Here is a 22,935-nt window from a genome sequence, read left to right as displayed (position 1 = left end):
GTGGCTGAATCGGAAAGGTTCGGGTTTTGAGAACCGAGCCTAGCGACGAAGGTGAAAAGCGAATCGCGTCCACGAAAGCCCGCCATTGACTTTGACCGTCGTTCGCCAGTCGTCAGTTTCAACTGGAGCGGCGGGCAGAAAGCTGAAAGCGGCTGAAAGGACATACTGGAAGGACATTTCGGAGGAAGGCGAACCAGAGCAGTTCCGAGCAGGAAAAGGCGAGAAACGGCCTGTGCTAATTTTCCTGGCTAGCAGATTTTTGGCGCGCACCAGCTTTAATCCTGCAGTCTAAGTGAATGTGAAATGTAACAGGCCAAGTGACAGTTAGCAAAAGTCAGAAGACAAAAGGAAGGGAGAAAGCTGAAAGGGAGACAGCAGCCAAACAGATGGAAACAACTCGCAGATGCTGATGTTCCTGCCCCAGGAGACATTTAACATAATAAAAACGAACGTGTGCGGCATTGTGTGTTGCCTTATGGCCAAGTTAACTCCTGTTCCTGCATCTTTGTGTGTGTGTATGTGTGTGTGTTCGTTCCATGCTAATATCACAGACAGTTGCCCCCGCTCAGCCCACACAAACTTACAAACAAACAATATTGCAAATGTGTGCGTGAGGCAGTTGGCAAAAGTGTCGTAAATCGTTTAGACAGCGCGACGTGGCCCAGAAAAAGGAGATGAGGGCCAAAAAACGATATGTAAACGACACAGCAGTCGCCGTGGGAAAAACTGGGAAATGCCAACCAAAAAAGCCAAGAAAACAGAGGATCCGACGATGAACTGCATTTGTTGCTCATGTGAGTATTCCGCCACAAAGAAATTATCTCTTTTTTGTTACTCCTTCGACTCCCCTACCCATGTATTACTTTTATGCGGCCTTTACGTAAAACAATTGGGGAGGTGCTGGAGTGGTTGGCGTGTCATAATAAAATTTTATGTGCGATTTCTCCTTCTGTGAGTGCGTTTGCCAATAAGGCCACCGAAGTAAAGGGGCTACGAAATACTCAATAAAAATCAGAAAATAAGTGCAATCAGGGTGTGATCAGCATAAAAATCAAGATAATTAAATTGAGAAAAGTCCGTATAAGTAAGGAACATATTAATGTGTTTCTCATAATCTCACAAAGTAGTATTAATATTAAATGACTAAGAGTATGCAGTTAAAGTGAAAATATGTTGCTGCATACTTTTAGACATCTTTATAATTGTGATTTGTGTGTGACCGTCGACAAATGAGTACAAACAAAAATTTTCATTAGAAACAAAACACAATTTCCATTTACAAGTGAAAACACTTTTGAAGCAAGGCAAACAAAATGCTTAAACTGCAAAAAGATTTTAATTATTTCGGACAAAACCACTGCTTGTTTTTACTATTGGCAAACAATTAACATGCAACCATTTATTTGGATCAAGGGCCGTCAGTTGGAGAGGTACATTTAAATATATTCGCATGGCAAAAAAAAACAGCAAAAACTAAAATCAAATTCCAAATGAAAAGTTTGATATCAAATATATTTGCATAAGTGTACAGACATGGTCGAACCAGAAAAAATTAAAATTGGTTGCGTATCCTATTTCATACCTAAAAAGTTTAAATTGAAAATGCAAAAAATTTGTCCGTTATCAAAAGCAAACAAAATGGTAAAAACAAACAGATATAAGTTCAACATAAACACAAGTGCCGAGCAGAAATAGTTTATAATTAGCACTATATACACTTCCAAACTATTTTTTTAACGAAAGTTATATTCTACTTTTCTTTCCAGATGTGATATGATATGATATGCGGACAAAATTCGTGACAAAGTAACTTTTTGCAATAATGACTGATTAGTCCATTTGTTGACTTCCATTTGTTGACTGGTTTACAAAAAGTAAGTACACGCTGACTCAATTTTAAAACTACTATTTATACATTAAAAATTAGTTAAAAAGCAGTTCCTACTATATATCAATTTTATCACAATAAAATTTGTTGTGAATTACGCATTCAATACATTTCAAATATAGCTTTAAAAAAACGATCCAGACCCTTTCGAGGTTTTGAGATCCGAGAATACTTCTGTTTGGCTGTAATTCAGTTGAAAAAAAATACAACTAATCACTTATTAATGTTGCATCAAAGAATTTTGTATTTAAGCTCAAATAATTGTACATTTTGAACGAGATTTTGCACAAATAGTAAGTCCCAATTACACTATTCGAATACATTAAACTAAATATCGTTACAATTTTTGTTTAAATTGTGGGTTTGAACAACTTAAGCCTTTTAACAGGACCAATGTTTTTTTTTTGTTAACTTACTATGCCTAGATGAAAAATAGTTTTCAACAAGTTCTTCCATAATGCGAACTTTACACATTTTTCCACACGAAAACCCCCGACTTGCTAATCCCTTCTGACACGCAATTCTTTGAGTCTCCACTCCACCAAACCTAATCTTCAACAATCAGTCACAAAGTGTCACAAAGTGTGTGAACCAAATCGTTGGCTGATAAATCGTAAAATGACAAAGCAAACCAAATAGAGCGTTGTGAACGCAACAAGCAAATGCACTCAAAACGGGATTCCATAAAATTTCCAAACAAAGGGACGTGACCATTGACGAAAAATGCGTCAGAAAGGCGAATTTGTGTACTTTTTGTTTACGATCAAAGAGTAAAGTAGCGCGAAGTATTAATAAAAAAAAGACAAGAGTTCCGAGGATAAAGGACCATGCAGCACGCACGTAGTTCCCTGCTACTTGCTGTTGCATACTTTTACGCGTCTCTTTAGTATTAATTTGTAGGGGTAACCCGCATCCAGGTGAAAGGATCGTGGGCCTCATTATGCATGCTTGTCCGCACGTAGCCCTGCATTCCCCCGACATCCTCCAGCTTAAAAGAACAGATGCCCCAACACACACACACACGCACACACACACACACACTGACACGACAGGAGAAGAGTTTTCGGTTTTGGTTCTGGTTCTGGCTGTGTTCCCGTTTCTGCTAACTTTTACCAATTTCATTTTCAATTGACTGGCGACCAGAACACGCAGACGGGCTCGGCTAACCACCAGCAATTGAGCGTAGAAGCGCCAGAAAGGTCCTGGGCCCTCACAAAAAGTTTCTGCGAGGCAGGACACCAGAACCCAGAGTCGCCCACCAACACACACACAAGAAAGAGACACGCACAAAGAGATATCAGCAGAGATACAAGCGTCTTTTTTCTTTCCTTCTTTGTGTGTGGCCCAAGAATCCTTTTCTTTCATTTCAATTCCGATGCCGGCAAAGTTGCCTTCTGTATTATACTACTTATTTTATTTCAAGCGGAAGGAACGTGTGCGCCTTGTGCAAACCATCCCAATTCCAATCCCAATCCCAATCGCCTCTACTGTGCTGCCTTATCCCTTAGAAAGTTTTCTGCGAAATTGCGCCACGCACAATTCATTTGCAAATAGGAACAGTTTAATTTGCTGCCTTTGTGTGTGTGTGAGAGCTGTATGACAAGGATATCCCTGACCGGTTTACAAAGTTTTTGAAAGGACCCGCATACGAGGGGCACACCCACGCACAAAGGGCTTCTTTATGGGGAATATTGCATTAAACGAGCCGGCCCACAATCAAATCAGTTCGATTGGGGCCTTCCCCTACATCCCCCCACCACCCCTGCTGACCAAGCGCAGTAATTAAGCCAGGATACATGGTCCTTTTCTCAGAGCAGATCTAAATCACTCCGCCCCGCATTCCCTGGACACTTTGAGTGAAAGGCAAATATCTTGGGCAACTGTTTACTGCATTCATTCCATAGTTGTCAGAAGTCTAGACACTTGAAAAGCTTTCTCCAGCTTGCCTTGGCACGTATGCGAATTGATAATCGAAAAAAGGAGGAATGGCAAAAATAAACTCCTTGGGAATTGCTCAGGGTGTGCTAAGTTGTTGACCGGATTTGACAAGTCCTGACAAATGAGCAAGAGATGAAATCGTGATAGCCAAGGGAAACACTTTTGCAAGACATATAAAAAATGCTAATGTTTCTTCAATAGTTTAGGAATGGTTACTACTTTTGCTCGTTAAACCTAACCACCAAGAATTTTTTTCTAACTAACCGCCAAAAAGAAGGGGAATGAACTAATAGAACACTCTGTTTACAAACTACATAAAATAGTATTTCTTTTAAAAGAAAGAAAGTTTTTCTTTATAACAGGAAACTAAACACCTACAAATCATATCTTCGTCTTAAAAGAATATCATAGATGTTTTTCATCAACACCATGTTTATTGGCTAGCACAGGGATTCAAATTGATTGAGTGTTTCTGTTTATTATAATCACAAGTGAAAACCATTTTGAAAACAACGAAGATGGGTTCATTTTAGCATTTGAACGTTGACTTAGCATCTTCGTTGATAGAGCATCATTTTTATTCATTACTCTAACTATGAATCCGCTGTAATCACTTGATTTTTTGTTTATTTATTTAATTACACCAATTTTATTTTGTATAATTATGCAATTCTGTGTCAAAGAAGCAAACGGCTGCGTTTCTTTTATTTTATATTTACTTTAGAAGTAACATATTATTTATATTATTAGTGCACCGCATGTCTCAGTTATATATATGATATTCATAAATTTTATATCAGAGTTCTTCAAATATAAGTATCAGAATAAAAAAGTTTTTGGTATGTTTTACTCACGTGTTGAAACATAGTTATTGTTTTATTGTTGTCCTCTTAGCTCTACAGAAATGTTCGTTTTGTTTGCATCACCTGTAAATAAAAGAGTTAGGAAAAATATTAAAAAAATTGTATATAAAAATTGGTTCTAATTTAAAATGGTTTTTAGTCCCCCTTTATTGCAGATCCCTCCAGAATGATGATGACAATGGCCTATAAATACTGCGATGAATATAAATATAGCCATAAATAAAGCAATTTTGTAAAAGAAAAAAATAAAATATACACTCAATAAAATATATACTGCTGAATTGTATTTGTTAATAAGCGGTGGGTGGATTTGAGCTGAGGTGTACACCGTTCAGAGGTCACAAAATGATTGTTATTATACGCCCTTATGATTATGATTATTACGGTTATCACAGCCAATGTCAAGCCGATGAAAAAGGAAAATAAAAAATCCAAGAACAATAGTCAAGGAGCTCAGCAGGACAAAATCAAAAAGGCAGCAGAACGTGCTCGGCATAAGTAGCCCACCTACATTCAAGTTGGTCTCCAAAATTTATGTATTGTTTGTTTATTTGCTTATGCAGTGCTACTCTCCTGCTCAAGGGGACATCCACATGAGGCAGTGGTTTCCTCCTTCTTCCAGGCAGTTTCTCATGCAAATTTATACACCTTTGCAGGCGGCCATAATAAATATTCCCGAAAAATATATCTGGTTTCAGCGCCTTTTGTCTACTTTACGCTCCTTCTGCTACCCTTGCTCCTTTTGCTCCTTTCCTACTTTGCTCTACGTTGTTGTCGCCTTGTCACGTGTCGGCATCATTACCACACGTACCAGAATTATTTATACAAAAAATATATATCGTTTATAAGCCCAGCAATTGCAAACACCAAAGCCGTGGGTGGCACAAACGAATCTCAAATGCTCTTTAGAACTCCATAAGAGGGCACAAAAATAGATAGAGATACATTGAGAGTCATTTGAAGAAATCCCCGGCGAAAAGCAAAGGGGAGACGCATTTAAATCACCAGTAAATGTTTGCCAGGAGTGGAGCTAATTGTTCAATATTTGTGGCCAAAGGCAGCTGGCACTTTGAGACCTTTGGGAAATGTGTGGGTGAATTTACGACACATATTCCCGCCTAAAACTGGCCAACAAAACATGCCAAGCATGTCGAGCCCAATCGCCCTGAAAACTGTATCTGTATCCTTCGTTGCCCATCCGAGCCCCACAAACCCCCGTCCTCCTGTCCGGTTCCCCATAAGCGTCACAGTTAATTTGTTGACAGCTTTGTTGGAAAAGCGGGTGGGGAGCCCAGAAGGAAACGGAAACATTGGGCGGTATAATACGGCTGCAGGACACATCGGTGGACAACCAGACAAATGTCGTCCTCCTCGGGGACTACAAGACATGGAGCCATGTAAAGTGTGCAAATGACCAAAGAGAAAAGCTTGAGAAATATCAGGGCTCCAAATTGTAATTAGTGGGGTGTGCGGAAGGCGCTCGATGTTCGACGTTCCATATAGATTTGTGGGGGCAGATGGACAGGGAGATGGCCTCGATAAGAAATGCAAAAGAGGCGATTGCAAAATGGAGAATAAGTGCTTTTAAATTTAAGCAACAATTTTCCTTACAGCTGCAAAATAGCAAACAGTAATCTCTATTATATGCTCGGTTTTATTTAATAAAGTTGATGAAGTGTTCTAAACTCAAAATTAGGGTACAACTGAACTCATGTGTGTTATAATAACGTTGATGAATACAAACCCAAGTTAGGTTCATTTTCTAAACTCAAAATTAGGGCACACCTGAATCAAAATGACATTATTTACCCAAATTAAGAAATAAAAGGACATGTCCGAAAAGGACCCAAAAAGCAAAGCCACAGCCTCTGTAGAGAATGAAAAGCACAATATAGTTTTCAACCACATTATTAGTTGATTTGATTATCCATTTCCAGGAACGAAAGCCCCAGTAAATGAAGAGTATAGATGACCATTATTTATATAAACTTTATTTGGCAAATACATTTTGTACAATTTGAGGCTACGGTTTTCGATTGGTGTCTGGTTTAAGAAGCTCTACTTGCTGAGATGTCAAATATCAACGTCGCCATCGTCAACTAATTGGGTTTGGACTCCATCCACGAAAACAGAAAATATTGGCGTATCTTTTTGGGAGAATGGGAAAAAGCACGAGGAAGTGAAATGCCAGGAGGTGAAGATACAAAAAAGCGACGTAAAAAAAAAAGATTAAATTTCCTCGTTACGATTTTCATCTGAGCTGAAAATAAGAAACCGAAAATTGCGAGAAAAATGAAAATAAATATTGAATTATTGATATACAATATCCCAAACGAGTATTGAGTGCCAGCACACGAAGTGACAAAGTTCCTTTTTTTGGGTGGTTGCTTGTAAATTTAAATGACAAAAACATACCTACGTAAATGGGTTCTTATTTAGAATTCAGATGACAAACTCAAAGGTCTTGATGTATTAAAATTGGGAGTCTTTTGACTTTAAGTGCTTCGTGCTCAGTTGACTTCTTATTTGCCAAAAAGGAATTCGCCAAGTTTTTTAACGATGTCTTGTTATAAAGTAAATGAAAAATAGTCCCTCCTTGGTAGAGTATATCTTTAAAACAGTTCTTAGTCTATTGAAATTCCTGGGGAATTCGTTGTCTGGAGAATACAGTACAATTTACTTTTTTAACTCGGCTTATTGCCAGCGCAAATATTTGTATATTTATTTATTTTTTTGGGTAGAGCACAGGTAGTCCACCGTTTCCAGTCCTCCGAAATGGCTCAGTATGAGCCCTGGCTTATTTATTTTTATGATGAGTGCACCTTTCTACGTTCCCGCTTTTCCTGGTGGGCCCGCAACAATATTTTGCATGTTTGGATACAAAATATCATATTTGCAGAGATTGTTTCATTAAAAAAGCAGGTGCTGCTGCTGCTGCTGTGCACATATTTCATATGCCCATCCTCCGTCGCTGAAGACTGCCTATCCCTGTAGTACGTGTTTAGCTTTAGCACCTCCTCGTTCCCAAAACGCCTACACATGCGTGAGCCATAAAATGGTCATATTACCAAAATAGCAGTAAGTGCTACGCCACGGAAATTGGTTTCCCCACGCACCAGAAATTGGTCGCCAGTATGGATATGTATATGATAGGGTAGTCAGGAGGGAAACGATTCCTAGTTTTGTATGCTGAACAGGTGGACTTCTCTGGTGAGCTCGTAGCTCGTAAAAGCTTCGCCGATTCCTGTTGTATATTACCTGAGCCCAATGCATTGGAAACGCATAAAGCCCAAGAGTTGGCCCGAATTTAAGTCATAAAAAGACTGAAAGAAATATTGGGTACCGAGGGTTGTGCCAAAGAGTTAGTGGGCTCAAGCAGAGTACTATTAAGACGAATCCTTTTTAAAGGCTAGTTGCAACTAAGCCTGTCAATAATCAGGTAAGTAAGCTTTAGTATAGTCCTCCGTATTCCTAAAAGCTCATTGAGCATCTGCCTTTTTGTGAACATGAGTCCTGAGCGCGGTGACTTGGATTGAAAAACCATTCAAAGTGGCTGGAAGTGACTGCCGCATTGGTACATTCACATTCCATAAGGACAGCCATCTTTATAAGTTAAAACCTTTCCGGTTTCCTGGCACTTACTTTTCCTTTCACCTGAGATGTCAACAGCTACCCACCTGCCTGGCCACCCCGGAGCACTCACTGCTCACTAACCCAAAGGAAACACAATGTTAGTCAATTATTGCGTTGACAGTAAGCACATAAAAATACAAATAGATGACACCCAACGACAAGGAAGCGTAGAAAAGGTAGCAAAAAAATAAAGGAAGGACTTGTAATGGGTTTGAGGTATTTGAAGCCAGTGGAACTAGGACACACTGCCAGACTGGCAGACTGGCAGCGATTTGACGGTACCTTTTCTCTAATCTATATTTCGTTGTTCACTTGCTGCTCGCTGCTCTGCGCCTATGGCAGGACATGAAACGGAGGACAAAGGACGCACGCCTTTATCGGAGATTAAGTGCGATGACATCGTTATACTCATGGACGCAGCCATGGTCCCAGTCTTCGTTAGTTATATTGTGTTGAAATGTGCTTACAGGACATTAATTTCTTGCACCTGACATTAAGATAATTGTTGCCTTTTGTTTAGTGATGGCTGGGCGAGATAATCAAGTCGTAATTTGGCAATGTGTTGCTGCGCCTCTTGATAACTTCGCACAATGTGTCCTGCACGACTTTCTGGTTAGCCGGACAGTTGGGCAGTTGAAAAGGACGAATCAATCAGATCTATGCTGGCTACAAGGACTTAAAGCTAGAGGTAAGCCAAGTTTCGTGTTGTTTTAACAAATAGTTCAACTGTTTGACTGACTAATATCTTTTCTCTCCTCATTCAAAGTATTTTTCTTGAGATCCCAGAGTTTTCTGTCCTGGGTTATTCTCTCTTACGAGTGCGGTACAACAATGTAATATCCGCGCGAAGAAGAACTCCACACAAAAATTAATAATAAAAATCAACAGAACGCTTATTACTTTCGCAATGTAATACGACAGAAATCATCTTTTAATGGGATGGAATTTGAGAGGAGGTTGTCAATCGCTTTGAACTTTGAGGGGTCGCAAGCTCACACACTCACACACTGCCACACCCACACCCACACGACCTGAAGTGAAAGCAATTTGATGTAATTTAATAAGAAAATAATAGGAAGCAATGACTTAAAAAGGCTGAAACAAAAGCACGAGGAAGAGTGTGAGTGTTGCGTGTGTGCAGTCATAAAATGAAATCATAAATTATGTGGCTCGCTTTTGAGCCGCCAATTCAGTTGGACGAGTGCGATTTAATTTTGTGGCTGTTTGTTGATATTTCATATATATATAGTACATATATATCTATATATTTAGGTATTTTTTACGTTGGTAAGTCAACGCGGGAGCGACAAATGGCTAAAAGCCGCCTACGCGCTTTCTCTGAGTTTGCTTAGTAATTGCTTATGAAATATGCATAGGGCCTCCACTCAGTCGTCATCTTTTTTTCAGTTGGCAGAAGTCACGCACCCTTTTCAGCCGGAAATCTTGGGACCCCTTGAATGCGGTTCAGTTCTTCCTTCTTTTTTATACATCCATAGATACATATTGGGGAGTTGGACCGGCCTAGCATGACATAGCCACTTAGCGGCTACATTAATGGCAGTGCCAAATGACTCTATCTTCCACCGAGAGTGTGTGGGTGTGTATTAGCCGTAACTGAGCGTGTAACGATAAATAAACTACCGCCAACATTTTGCAGACGAAATGCTTTAGGCATAAAAGTGTAGCCGTCTTTTCTGCGTATGAAGATGTTACGTTTGTTACGTTATCCTGTATCCAGGGTCCTGTGCCCCCTGTATATATGCCGTCCCTCCGCCGAGTGCATCATGAATATTTAATGCTGACATGTACAAAGTATGGCACATATATACGAAAACTTGTAACTGTACATCAACAACAGATCTGAAGGACGAAAAAGCCCAGGCGAATGACAAGAAAAATTACAAACGTAACCAGAAAGTTTCGCCTTTTTCCAAGGGGCTTAAATTTACTTCATGTTTTTTGGCAGCATACAAGTGCGGGATGTTCCTAAGATTATAAGTAGGAATGTTTTGGTTTCTATTTTAGCGATAAACTAGCTGAAAATGTAACCATATTTAAATATTTCATGCTGCATAGAATTTTGTTCTATAATTACACATTTTTCTATATAATAATCAAATTTCTTCTATTCAAAAGCTTTCTAGTTTCAGAAGTTTTGTTGAATATGGCAGCATAAACATAATTATTCAATACAAAACTAAACCCATCATTAGATATAATCATAAAACGGAATATTCTCATGACACTTTACTAGTAGCACGATAGCCTATCACACCATCATCACCAAACCCACAAATATAAGCGCCCAAATCATCAAGCAAAATTATGAGAGACTTATCGTTTCGATTCGGTTGTACGTGAAACTTCCACAACTCCAACTAACACAAGGCAATTTATACATAATACGTATACTAAGACAACAGAACAATTTAACGCTTTAATGATAATGATGTATGAACAAGGCAAGGACAACAAACAGAGCCAAAAGTTGCACGTGTGTTGGCCAAGTTATGAACGGAATTTTCGTCGGCGGCCGCGGGGAATTGCGATGGAGAAGAGGTGAACCATCGCTTAACAAGCTAATGTGCTTTTAATGGTTTCGCTGGTTCCGCTTCTTCTGGCCTCCCGTCTGATTATGCAATTTGGGCGGATGGGGGACGGAGAAGGGGGAAGGGGGTGGACAAGAAATACAAGTAAAATACACAAATAATTAAAATTAATTATCTTGCAATTAGTTTACGATTTACTCATTAAGCTGAAGGTTGAAACGTGGCGGACGATGCCCGGAAAAGTATGCTACGCCTTTGTTTGTTTACCTTGCTGAGCTAACTCTCTCTTTCTCTCTGCCACACACACCCACTCGCACACACACACGCGCACTCATAAACACTCTGGCAGGATACAATGGATGTATGAAGGATAATGGCTATGACAATATAATTATGAAATTAGTGCTCTAACATTTCAATTGAGTTGTTTATTTGATTTATGTGCAATTGCACAAGCAAATGGAATATGACGCCCACTTAGCATGCGCCCTAACACACACACGCACACTCCACACACCCACACACACCCACACACACACAGAAGCACACGTCTGATGACATTTATTGCGCATACGACATGTTGACTCTGACATTTATACTCAGCAGGAGCTGGCCTTCCTTTTATTGACATTTAACACACTCCCCCATCATCATCCAAACCCGCTATTCTTTTTGCGCCCATGATTTACGAGTCAAGTCTTGAATTAACCGATAGGTTAAAAGCACCAAATTGCTCAATCCTCACTCTGCCCGCTTTGTAATTTAAACGTGTTCCCGACCCCACAAACCGGGTTTCTGGTTGGCCCTGCCCTGCTAAGTAAAGTACTTAACCGTCTGCTTATTATTAAAAGGCAAAGCTTAAGTGGCAAAGTCAAGCTAATTGAATTAGCCTGGCCAAAACCCCGTTGCGCGTGGTGCGTGAAAAAAGGCATCAGCAGCCAAACCCAACAGCAATAACAACATCGTTGAAAAGGCAACAGAAACGCTAATGTTGATAAAGTGCCGCCAACTCAAAAAGATTTTACAATATTTTTTGACAAAAAACAGAAAACGTCGACAGGAGATGACGCTAGAGAGTCTGGCTAATGTGGACTTCAAAATGGCCTTACACAAGTAAAAAAGCATTCTTCCCTCGAAAAAAATGAATAAATTTGCGATTTCTGTTCGATTAGACTAACCTAATGTATACTATAAATACATTTTGGTGTTGAAATAGTAATGGAAACGACAATGTGTATATTTGCATTCCCTAATCAACAAGAGCGCGTGAAGTGTAAAATACTCGTCATCGTGGTCAATCTCAGTCTGACCTCTGTCAGTCGGGATGCCTTGGAGCGAGGCTCACGTAGCACCTTGTGCCAATAGCATTAAAAAGGGTTTTCAGCGCATTGGAGTCCTGGCCCAACTTGGCTATCGGTTTACGCGCTATGCTTCGTTAAGTGCATTTTGAATATTTAATGTTGAACGCGCTTGCCAAGATGAAAGGGGCTGGTTGGGAAAAGGGACTCCACGAAGTCCCCGTCTCGGTCTCCAGCTTCTGGACTCCCTGTTGCCGACGAGTTGCCGGCGAGGTCCTGATTAATTCGCTTTATTAAAAAACCATACGCCGAGAAATGCGTAATACTTTTTAGCACTTGGCCGGGACGCGCAGCTGCTCTTCCAGCGGCACTAACAACAAACAAGGCAAAATAATCAACACAAATTACACGTCGGGCATAAATATTCCTTCACAATGGGGGCTGTAAAGGGGTAAGGGGCTTACATCGGGGAACGGAGCACTGCTGCGGGTAAAGGATATCTACCCGTGGCCAATTAATTTTTAATTTACGCTAAGCATTGCAATACATTTTTGAAAATTAAGCAGGGGAGTTTTAGTCAAGTGGCCAGGGAGATTTGCCTAGGTTTGCTGGATATTCTCTACGAACAATCACAGGGTATCACGGGAATACTAAGCCCAAGAGACAAATCCTGTTTTTGGCGTTTTTGAGTTCATTTAAGCATATGGATCATATAATATCATCTAGATCAGCTTTGGAAAAGTGTAAAACCCCCTAAACCAAACCGAACAATCGCTTCAGGCAGAAAACCTGCGCATAAAATAGTCGAGCCCACAGGCTGCACTTGTACTACACATTTTCCTTAAGCTTGCGGTTTCTTTTTCATGATTTGCAAAAGTGCCAACAGCAGTGTAAAGGATTTTAGACCAAGCCAAGGGATTAATAAAAGGATTACGCAGCGGAAAATGCCAGCTGTGATGCTTCGAGAGTTGGCAATGCTAATGCGGATGCGGATGCGGAGGAGGAAGTTGAGGGCGGGCGGAGATCCTCCTGCTGCTGCTGATGGAAATTTGTAGCAACACTCGACTAGGATAACGATATGTGGGTGTGGGTGAGGGTGATGGTGTGGATGGGAGTGGGAGTGGGAGTGGACGAAGTGTGTAGAGTCCTCGGTCTCTTTACGTGTGGGAGGCACTTGCAGCAGGCTAATTGCGATTCGGTTCGCCTTGGCTGCACCAGCATCAATGGGCTTCGCCTGCTTTTACCACAAGCTGCAGTTTTTCGGTGGCCGGCTTTGCGTCTGCGGGTTTTGTCTGAAATGGTATGTCTGCCTCGAATATATGGCCGGTCATATATTTAAAATAATCCATTCGATATATGTTTTAATACTTCAAATTTATAGCACTTGCCCCGAACGAAGCAACAGCAGCAGTAGCAGCACCATCAGCTACCAGCTACAATAGCAACAAACAACTCTCTGTGTCATTTTGAAGGGCTTTTGGCTTGGTATTTTATTGCTTAAAGGATGCGTCTGACCATCAAAATGCGAGGGATGCTATCAAAAAAGCATTTATTGTTTTATAAACTCAAAACATAAAGGGTTTGTTGTGCGACCGCTTGGTTTGTTTAGTTTTTAAAAATATTTGAAAGCAATTAAACTATTTAAAGGCTAATAAACCCAAGAGTTCGAGAGTGCTTTACCTACAAGTATTCTAGGTAGTCTGTCAGTGATATTTTAATTTTTAGAGTCTTCGATCCACCCTCGCTCCACATTCGTGCATATGTCATTTGTTATTTTTATGCCCATTTTAATAATAACATTTGTCTCGGTTTTCGCTGCGGTTGCCTTCTTATGTTCGCTCTCCATTTTTTTATGGATAATGCCCAAGCGCTGATTTGCTTACAATTGACATAAACGACCATCGCTTGAGTTATGTCATAACTCAGTCGGGCTTACCGCACTCCCTCTCATTCAGAATAAACCATATACCATATAGCATACGGCATATGGCAATGCAGATAAGCCGCACTCAATCAGCATAAAAGTGTGCTATGGAAAATCATCGGGGGACAGGAGCATCGAGGAGTGGAGGAGCTGAGGCGCTCGAGCCGCCGTTAATCAAGGGAGCAACATCTGGGGGATATAGAACAAAGTCAGAGCAAATCTAAATTGGGACTCTCCCAACACGCACGCATTTAATTAAAGTAAAAGCTTTGCCTTTCTACTCATTTTCCCTGGGCTGCTTATTTTTCAGTTAGTGCGAAATGCAAATGCGAAAAAATACTTGCAAAAAATGTGACCGTCGAGGGATGCAATGTCTGTCTGATTCTTCAGTTTCAGTTGCACCGGGTAATAACGTGCAATTTATATGCGTGCCACTAGTTTATATCTATTCCACAGAAGCCTTGGCGAAGTGAGGCACTCCAAGGATTTCAAATAGGGGAATGTGCACTTTTAACTCATTCACTAGTTTCGCAGCTGAGTGAGCAAAAACCATTTTAATACAATCTGGCACCAGCAAAGGGGAAGTTCAGTGCATTCATTCGGTTCAAGGTGCTTTATGGCAGAAATGAATACTTAGGGGTGGAAGACTAAGGATGTATAACAGATATACATTCATTTCACACTTCTCACTGAATACTTCTATACAATATGGCTTTATGGTATCTTTGCATTATCTCACAGTCCCTGGTTAAAAATCACTAATATGAAATTTAAAACAACTTAGTGTTATATATAACTATAGTATAGCAGTATAAAAGTATAAGAGTATGAAAGTATAAAAGCTCTAAGTATAAAAGTTTATGGGATTTTATAAAAACATTAAAAGGCTCAAGGTGATTTATAGAAGAATTAAATACTTAGGGGTGGAAAACTAAGGATGTATAACAGATATACATTCATTTCACACTTCGTACTGCGTACTTCTATACAACATGGCGTTATGGTATCTTTGCATTCTCTCACAGTCCATGGTTGAAAATCATTGAAAGCAACTGAGTGTTATATATGATTATAACTATAATTTTGCTGTAAGTATACAAGTTTATGTTTTTTTTTAACATTTAAAATCGCTTTGTGGTGAACTTAATAAGTGGCTTTCAAGTACAAGCTACAATTTGGTAAAAAGCTCTTTTATTTGAAGAGTTTTGAAAACTCTACACATTGATCTAAAAGCTTTCCGTGAAACTTTAAGAGTGAAAGGAAAATGCAAGCTTTTATAGTACTGTTAAAACATAGAATGTTAAAGGATATATAATATAACATCGCAAAATAAAATGTTGTCATATGAAAAGGATTTGGTTCCTTAAAGTAAATAGTGTTAATATTTAACGAATCTAATGCACCCTTTTATTCTACTTGTACTGAGTATAGGTACAGCGAATTGAATTACCAGTAATTAAATTATTAACCCCACCAGTACCTCGGGTTGATCGATCTGCTTTAATGCATTTAACCCATAGCCGCATGCATCTGAAGTGAATCATTTTTCCACCTGCCCAGCCAATGACACAAAGCTGGCCAAAGCTTATCAATGAGTAAATAAAGATCCTTAGCATGTGTATGGGTGGGTTATATTTCAGCGATTTGCGTAGGCGCTACTCTAGAAGCCAAATAAGCCAGCCGTGGCAGCACATACATATGTATGTGCATGTATATATCTATGATAGCAAATAAAATTTGACTAACGGCCAAGATAAAAAGCTAGTTGGCCGCGTCTGCAAGAGTTATTTCCACTTTATGACTGTTGATATGGGGCAAGTCAACTTTTATTGGATCGCCAGCTGAGTAGTTGACAAAAATAAAGAACACTTGGCTTAGATAAGAAAAGCACTTTAAAGATGCTTTATGCAGATGCGAGAATGACATATGTACCTTGGGGTCTTAATAAATATTTACCATTAATAAATATTGAGCGCACCATCAATAGGCGGGAATAACCAAATTAATAATATAAATTTGAGTTTACGAAAATTCAGCATTGCGGAATATTTAAATTCCATAAACCCATTGCCTACATGACCCAATTAGATTAGAGCTGACTTTTAATTCAAAATTGTATGATTCATACAATGAGACATTCAAAAACATATATGTATGTAGCTAAATAATAGAAAGTATTCAACTCTATAAGTTCGTCAATAAATCTGACTTCTGAGGAGACCAAATTACAGCGATAGCGATAGCTTTAAATTGAAGAGGACCAAAGTGGCCCTTTCTGATCTGATCTCGGCCTTAGATAAGTTTAAAATTCGCAATTTATTTGTAGGACTGCAAACAGTATGGGAAACCAGTGAAATCAATTGGATTCCACCCCCGCGAAGTGAGGATTTAAGGATGCCTACCCCGGTCAATGGACAAGGACTTGAAGCAACCCCGAAACGGAAAAGTGCAAACTTTTCCAAGGGGAATGCATCCTGGTGCCAGCCAGCCAGTTTTCACACTAGGGTGTATCGGATGTCGTGTGTATTCAGCTAAAACATCTAATTAAGATTCCGCCTTGGCCAAATAGAAATGAAAAGTCATTTGAGCGAGAGGAAATGAGCGCTTTCAGAGTCCGGCCGAGGAAAGTAGAAAATGAAATAGCGAACCTATTGATAAGCGGAAAAGCGGAGAATCTTGCTCCGCTTTTCCGCAGGGCAAAACAATTCCAATAAGGAAATTCTTACTTTGACAAGCCATTTGGACCCATAATTGCCAACTAATGAGGCTGGCGGGCGAGTTTTTAATTTCGGCCCGGCTGAAATGAGTGTGGCTCTGGGTTGAAAGCGACACTTTAAGAACTTGCCACAGATACTCGTAAAAAACGACAGCAGCAACAGCCTGGCAAAGTTCTTTCGGCAATTAACTTGCCGCACATTAAATGATAAAAAGAAGGCAATCGCACAAAAAACGTAGTGCGACTTTGAATCTTCCTGGGGTGGCAAATACAAGGGATCCAAACTCGGGACAAAAGGACAATGAAGTTGGAGGCACAAAGACAAAGCAAAGGCCACAGGCGGAGTTCAGAGGTTGCAGTTGCAATTTGGGTCAAGCCAACAAGATAATGCGGTTCGCGGCTTCTATCCACTTTTTTCTGCCCCCCAAAGTTTTGTTTGCATCTTCCACTTCGCAAGGAGCTCGCGTTTTAATTCCAACTTTCGGTCAGAATTTTTGGTAGCGAATTTAACATAAGGTTCAGCTTAACCAACTTCAACTAGATTCTCGAGACTTGAGACTAGACCACTTATGTTTCGAGTTGTAAGTTTGATTCCCAATAATGCAAGTCAGCTAAGTCAAGTAAAATAAGGTTTAAGTGAGCTAAATGTACATTTAATACCACTGCTTCGGCAATAATTTCACTTTCTCATTCATACTAAATATAGCAACTTTTTATAAATATAAGGAATGTTAATGCGTTGCCGAACCAATTATAGCAAAGACAGATATTTTTTGCTTGGCTTTAACAGAAAAAGATGACTTATTTTGGGTTAGGAGCATCAAAAAAGGATTGAGTTGGAAAACCATACACTGCGCCTAGCCGATTTTGGAAATGAGCGTTCTTAAGTATTAACCTAAAGTAGTTCACTTGGGCAATGTAATTCCTTATCTTTGTAGACCCCGACCCGTAGTTCTGATTTACACAATCACAGCCCATTTGATTTGGTAGATCCCAAATAAAGAAGTTTTAGCCGCAATCTGTAGGTGAAACCGGGCCTACTGCACCGATTTGGAAGGCACATTGCACTGTTGCGTCGGATTACAGGCACCAGGCACATTTTGGTGGCTACTCTGGGAGTTTGCCTCCGTCTCCGATGGCAAACTTCGAGTCCGCCCACGCGACTATTTTCATTGGACTGGTTTGGTTTGGCTTGGTTTATGAACAACAATTGCGAGAAGCACGACAAGATTTTCATGCTGCTGTGTGTTGGGTTTGGATTTTGGGTTTTGGGGTTCGAGCACACATGTTACACATTTTCATAGATGCAGAGCAACGGCTTTAGTATGTGGCGGAGTAATTAATGGCAAAAACTTACAACAGAATCGATTTTTTATTCACACGAACACTCGCCCACACACACACATGCAACTGGCGCGTAGTGTGCGTAAAAAACAAGTGGGAAAACGCCGACAAGAACACGCGAAAAACAAAGGGGCGATTCGAAAACGGTCACTTTGCGGGTGCTCAGAAAACCACTAGTACCACTTTGCACCACTAATACGAGCTCATAATGTCGCAAAACATTTATTTTTGGGTAATTTCGCGCAGCCAAAGCGATGTTGGTGTTGTTCTTTCGTGTGGTTCGCGAGCGAACTGATTCCGAAACCCCTAAACCAGGGATGAGCTGGAACAGAAACAGCTGTGGAGTCGCTGTGAAGAACCAGGGCTGCACATGCACTTTTAATTTACTTAAACTTTACTTTTAGTAACGTTAGGAAATTGTTTAAAAACTTGGTTACTTACACTTTGTGTTTTTTATTCGATCTTTGCTAGGTTCTTGTGTCAGCTGCCTTGCCTGCTCTTTTGCTTCTCTCCCCTGCCTTTTCTACTGCCTACTAATTTCACTAAATATTTAATAGAATGACTATTCCTTCGTAAAGCAGTTTTCGAGCACAATTTTCACACTTCGAAGTCCAGTTTGGCTTTTTGTTATTTGAAATTCATCGGGCGTTTTGGGGCACTTAGTGCACTTTGTTTTTATTGGGGGATAAATCGATTTTTTTGATTTTTCGCTCACACGTCGGAGTAAAGTGCGCCTCACACTTTTCCCACACTTTGTTTACTGCCCAATTTGGCCATTTTTGATTCAGGGAATATTTGGTTGGATTTTTCACACATCCTTAGCGTTTCGATTCACTGGTTTTCGGCAAAAGTTTTCTTCAAGAGCAGGACACGAGAAGGCGCACGCTGTCAACTGAACTAAATTCCTTTATACCAGGACAGGATTCAAATGGGGGTGACTTGGCTTCGCCTAAGATTCCGACTCCGGACCCCACGGCACATGCGCCAGCCTCGGATACGTTTAAATCCACTTTCCCGCTCGCTCAGTTGAGTTATTTTAGAACCATAAACACTTTAAGACCAATAAAATATGGTCAAAATGAAAATTACTTGCTCATAAGCAAAATATTTAATTTCTCGTAGAAGCTCTCTTTCCAATTACGATAAATTAATAATTAGGTCGGCCTACGCATTCCGTAGTTTCGAAAACAATCAACTATATCTTTGAACAGGTTTCACGAATACGATTTTGGAAACAAAACTTGTGCTATTTGAAAGGGTGAACTTTCGCCAAGAACACTCCGTAACTCGAGTGGGTCAGCGATAGTCAATCATGATATGGTTGTAAATATTATCTAACGTGGGTATAGCCGCAGCTGGGGGATCGGCTTGGGCGACGCTTTCCCCTCCGGGTTCAGGCGCTGGTTCAGGCTGAGCATCTTGGGTGGAGGCGGGATTCGAAGCCGGAGTATCCTTGATGGTTTGCCTTGGCTTTTTCCCGAACGCGAAGCACCCGCTCTGTTTGGTAGCCACCGGCGACAGGTTGTCCTTGTTCTTGGTGCTACGTGCGAAATTGGAAACTCATTAGAAGCTCTCATTAAATGTACTCTTTCAGTCAACCTACAACGCCTTGAGTGCCTCCAGCTTGGGTATATTTCTGTTGTGCGACCTGCCGCCGCCCGCCGCCTCTTGGGCAGCCAGTTCCTCGGGATGTGACTTCTTCTTGTGCGTGCGGCAGTTGGAGCCGTTGGCAAAGGTGCGGTCGCAAAAGTCGCAGGAGTAAGGCTTGAGTCCAGTATGCAGGATGAGGTGATTCTTCAGCGCCTTGGCCCGCTTGAACTCACGGCCGCAATAGTCACACTTGTGCTGCATCTGGTCCGTGTGCACCAGACGGTGGCGATTCAAAGTGGTCCGCGAATTCAGCTGCATGCCGCACTCCGGGCAGATGTACTTGTGCGGATCATGCGTCTCCTTGTGGTGTTTTAGGCGATTGGCCGACTTAAAGCACTTCTTGCACACCTCGCACTCGAAAGGGGCATAGTCCGTGTGCTTCAGGACGTGCTCCTTGAGCGCGCTCATCGAGTGCACACCCACGCCGCACTGTTCGCAAATCACCGGCCTCGGCCGCTCATCCAGGTGCATGTACTGTTCGTGCTGCTGGGCGGATGCACTGGTGGCGAACTTCTTGTCGCAACTACTGCAGGCGTACTGCTTCCGCTTGGGCAGGGGCACATGCCATTTCATGTGCCTTTCCAGCTGGTAGTGTAGGCGAAACTTCTTGGGGCAATCCGGGCATTGCAGCTGCTCGGTTGGGGGCTCAGTCTGACCATGATCCTGTCGCAGGTGACGCTGCAGGGTTTTGGCCGTGGCGTAGCTTCGCAAACACTCACTGCACTGGTGTCTTTTTTCGGAGTCTGCTGCATCCTGTCCAGCTTTTTCTTGACTCGGCGAGGAGTCGCCAAAGCTACCCGCGGAAGAGTCATCCTCCTGAATGCCATAGGCATCACACAGGTTCATCAGTACGCCATCTTCATCCGCATCGTAGTCGGCATCCCGTTCATCTGGCTCCTCTTGTTCTCGCTCCTCCGCCGGCTGATCCTGCTCCTGATCTATCTTTTCCTGCTTTTCCTCTGGCGTCAGTGGGTTTTCCAGCTCGTAAGTCGACTCCTCTGGCAGAAACTCAAGCTGTTCATCCAACTTTGGCTTCTTATCCACATAGTGGACCTCAGTCAGCGTCTCCTCGTCCAGCAAACCAAATTTAGAGCGGAGTTCGTGGAGATTTGGGCTCTCGTGGTTGGGCGTGCTTTGCAGGATGCAGTAAAGCTTCTGCACGCGGGTAATCCGTTCCGAGAAATTCACCAGCGAGGTGACCAGCGACAGGCACTCACTGCATATCGTCTCCGGCAGCTCTTCACCTCGAGTAATCTGATTGGGTAGGCAAATTAAACTGGTTAGCTTGTGAGTCCAAGGAGCCACGAGGCGCACTCACATTCACCCAGAAGTACTTGCCAATGGCGGTGGCCAGTTCCATAGAGGATGCCTCGCCGGAATCTTCGTTCTTGAGGAACACATTCATGTTGCCTTGCAAGTCGTCCTTGGCGCACAGGCGACACCAATGTCGCCAGTCGCCGCTCGGATTTCTATCGGCATGGGGAGCCACCGCAGCAGCGCGTTCCTCCACCTGGGCGGCGGCCATCGCGGAGCTCAGCAATTAGTTATAAATAAATGCCAGTGCAGCGTAAACATATTGGACGATGACTGGATCCGAGCTGGAACTGGAACTGGATGGACTGGTCCGTGGGAACCGGAACCAGCGTTGCAGATGCTGCCAGATCACGCGAATATGCTCAATTGAATTGAGTTACTTAAAATAAAAACAGATTACCGTCTTACTTCAAATGCTATTGTAAGATCTTTTCTGACTGATTGAAACTTAACCTAAATCCGCTTTAGGAACTAGCCAATAAGCCGAACCACAAATCGAACAAGGTTCTGCGCCAATCTGGCATCTCTCCGCTCAACAGCTGACTAGTTTCATTTTGTTTGGGAATTGTGAAATTAACGGGACTGCGCTTGTAAATTTTGAAAAATGCTGGAGGCGCGATTAAGTCAGACTTTGCTGCTGAAGAAGATCATCGATGCGCTGAAGGAAATCATCGCCCAGGGAACGCTGGACTGCAGTGACTCTGGCCTGCAGGTGAAGAGAAGAACCCACAATCTCTTAGTTTTCCATAAACAGGATTTTATAAACAGTCCCAATGGTAGTAACCTTCCAGCAAAAAAATAATTTTTCCAACTTCCATATTAAAATAGCAATATTAAAACTAGAAAAAAGATTAAAGATGTAGAAAATAACTATTTTTAAAAGGGAAGGATTGAAGCTTTTGTGGTGCAGCTTGTAAGGTGTTTTAAAGCGTAAATTAACCACATTACTTTGTATTCCAGCTCCAATCAATGGACAATTCCCACGTTTCGCTGGTGGCCCTAAGCCTCCAATCAGATTGTTTTGAAAAGTTCCGCTGCGATCGCAATGTCTCCCTGGGCTTGGATCTGAAATCCCTGGGCAAGGTACTTAAGTGCGCCAATAGTGACGATGCGGTCACCATAAAGGCCGTTGACAAACCGGACAAGATTACGCTAAGCTTCGAGTCAGATGGCAATGAACGCACGGCGGACTACGAGCTAAAGCTCCTGAATCTGGACGAGGACCACCTGGGGATTCCCGAAACGGACTACTCCTGCGTCATCCAGTTGCCGTCGACGGAGTTCGCCCGCATTTGCCGGGACATGAGCACGTTCGACGAGTCCCTGACGATCGCCTGCTCCAAACAGGTCATCAAGTTCTCGGCCAACGGAGATCTGGGCTCGGCCAACATCCAGCTGAGTGAGGGCACCAAAATGGAAGTGAGCATTGAGGTGCAGGAACCCCTGACCCAGTCCTTCGCCGGTCGCTACTTAAACACCTTCACCAAGGCCACGCCACTCGCGGATCGCGTCAAGATCTGCCTGTCCGCCGAGGTGCCACTCCTGGTGGAGTATCCCATCGAGGATTACGGCTACATTCGATACTATCTCGCTCCCAAGGTGGATGACCCCGATTCCTAGCTGCCTGAAACTCTCATCAATTTATTACACATTTTCTAACGCGACTGAAAACATAACGAAAACGGTACACATTTGTTTTAGGACGAAGAATACAAAAAAACGGCTTTATGAATATGAATATAACTATAAATAAAATAAAATAAAATAATAATAATAATACATATAACCTATTAAAATTAAAAATGGCATTTTACTAAA

At 41.6% G+C, this 22,935-nt stretch overlaps 3 protein-coding genes and 1 long non-coding RNA gene across 11 annotated transcripts in view; 2 read left to right on the top strand and 2 right to left on the bottom strand.

Moving 5' to 3' along the window:
* The window catches only part of LOC6548941 (tyrosine-protein phosphatase Lar), a 118,020-nt gene extending 98,912 nt beyond the window's left edge, over positions 1-19,108 (bottom strand). For 5 of the 8 annotated variants that reach the window (XM_001974183.3, XM_015156474.2, XM_015156470.2 and 2 more), the window contains exons 1-2: positions 18,167-18,496; positions 4,681-4,752 (exon numbers count right to left, since the gene is read on the bottom strand). The gene's annotated coding sequence lies outside the window, so the exon portion shown is untranslated. Of the gene's footprint in view, positions 1-4,680; positions 4,753-18,166; positions 18,498-18,594 lie in introns of those variants that run through there. The other 3 variants (XM_015156471.2, XM_015156472.2, XM_026981052.1) reach the window with 2 other exon arrangements.
* LOC113564340 lies at positions 88-4,914 on the top strand. The gene is made up of 3 exons (XR_003407926.1): positions 88-794; positions 1,767-1,874; positions 4,829-4,914. It is a non-coding gene; the product is annotated as an uncharacterized LOC113564340 (long non-coding RNA).
* A 134-nt stretch (positions 19,109-19,242) lies between the features above and the next one.
* Positions 19,243-21,450, bottom strand: LOC6549084 (zinc finger protein 79). The gene is made up of 3 exons (XM_001974187.3): positions 21,122-21,450; positions 19,757-21,057; positions 19,243-19,693 (listed from the first exon to the last, which is right to left on the bottom strand). The coding sequence occupies exons 1-3, from the start codon at positions 21,326-21,328 to the stop codon at positions 19,450-19,452; spliced, it is 1,752 nt and encodes a 583-aa protein (XP_001974223.1). The 5' UTR covers positions 21,329-21,450; the 3' UTR covers positions 19,243-19,449.
* Positions 21,451-21,660: 210 nt separating this feature from the next.
* LOC6549085 (proliferating cell nuclear antigen) lies at positions 21,661-22,839 on the top strand. Its single transcript, XM_001974188.3, has 2 exons — positions 21,661-21,829; positions 22,078-22,839. Exons 1-2 carry the CDS (start codon positions 21,722-21,724, stop codon positions 22,735-22,737), a joined length of 768 nt encoding a protein of 255 aa, XP_001974224.1. The 5' UTR covers positions 21,661-21,721; the 3' UTR covers positions 22,738-22,839.
* The last annotated feature ends 96 nt before the right edge of the window (positions 22,840-22,935 follow it).

This window comes from Drosophila erecta, unplaced genomic scaffold (assembly GCF_003286155.1).
Source record: "Drosophila erecta strain 14021-0224.00,06,07 unplaced genomic scaffold, DereRS2 tig00000092-arrow-pilon, whole genome shotgun sequence".
NCBI lineage: Eukaryota > Metazoa > Arthropoda > Insecta > Diptera > Drosophilidae > Drosophila > Drosophila erecta.
Note: the sequence above shows the minus strand (reverse complement) of the source record. Positions and strands in the feature narration are given on the sequence as shown.

Bases quoted from the DNA above. Each gene is read 5' to 3' on its own strand.
- LOC6549085 (XM_001974188.3), top strand. From the start codon at position 21,722: ATGCTGGAGGCGCGATTAAGTCAGACTTTGCTGCTGAAGAAGATCATC. The intron at 21,830-22,077 runs GTGAAGAGAAGA...TTTGTATTCCAG, and splicing joins GCAGTGACTCTGGCCTGCAG to CTCCAATCAATGGACAATTC.
- LOC6549084 (XM_001974187.3), bottom strand. From the start codon at position 21,328: ATGGCCGCCGCCCAGGTGGAGGAACGCGCTGCTGCGGTGGCTCCCCAT. The intron at 21,058-21,121 runs GTGAGTGCGCCT...CTACCCAATCAG, and splicing joins GCAAGTACTTCTGGGTGAAT to ATTACTCGAGGTGAAGAGCT. The intron at 19,694-19,756 runs GTAGGTTGACTG...TTTCGCACGTAG, and splicing joins CTGGAGGCACTCAAGGCGTT to CACCAAGAACAAGGACAACC.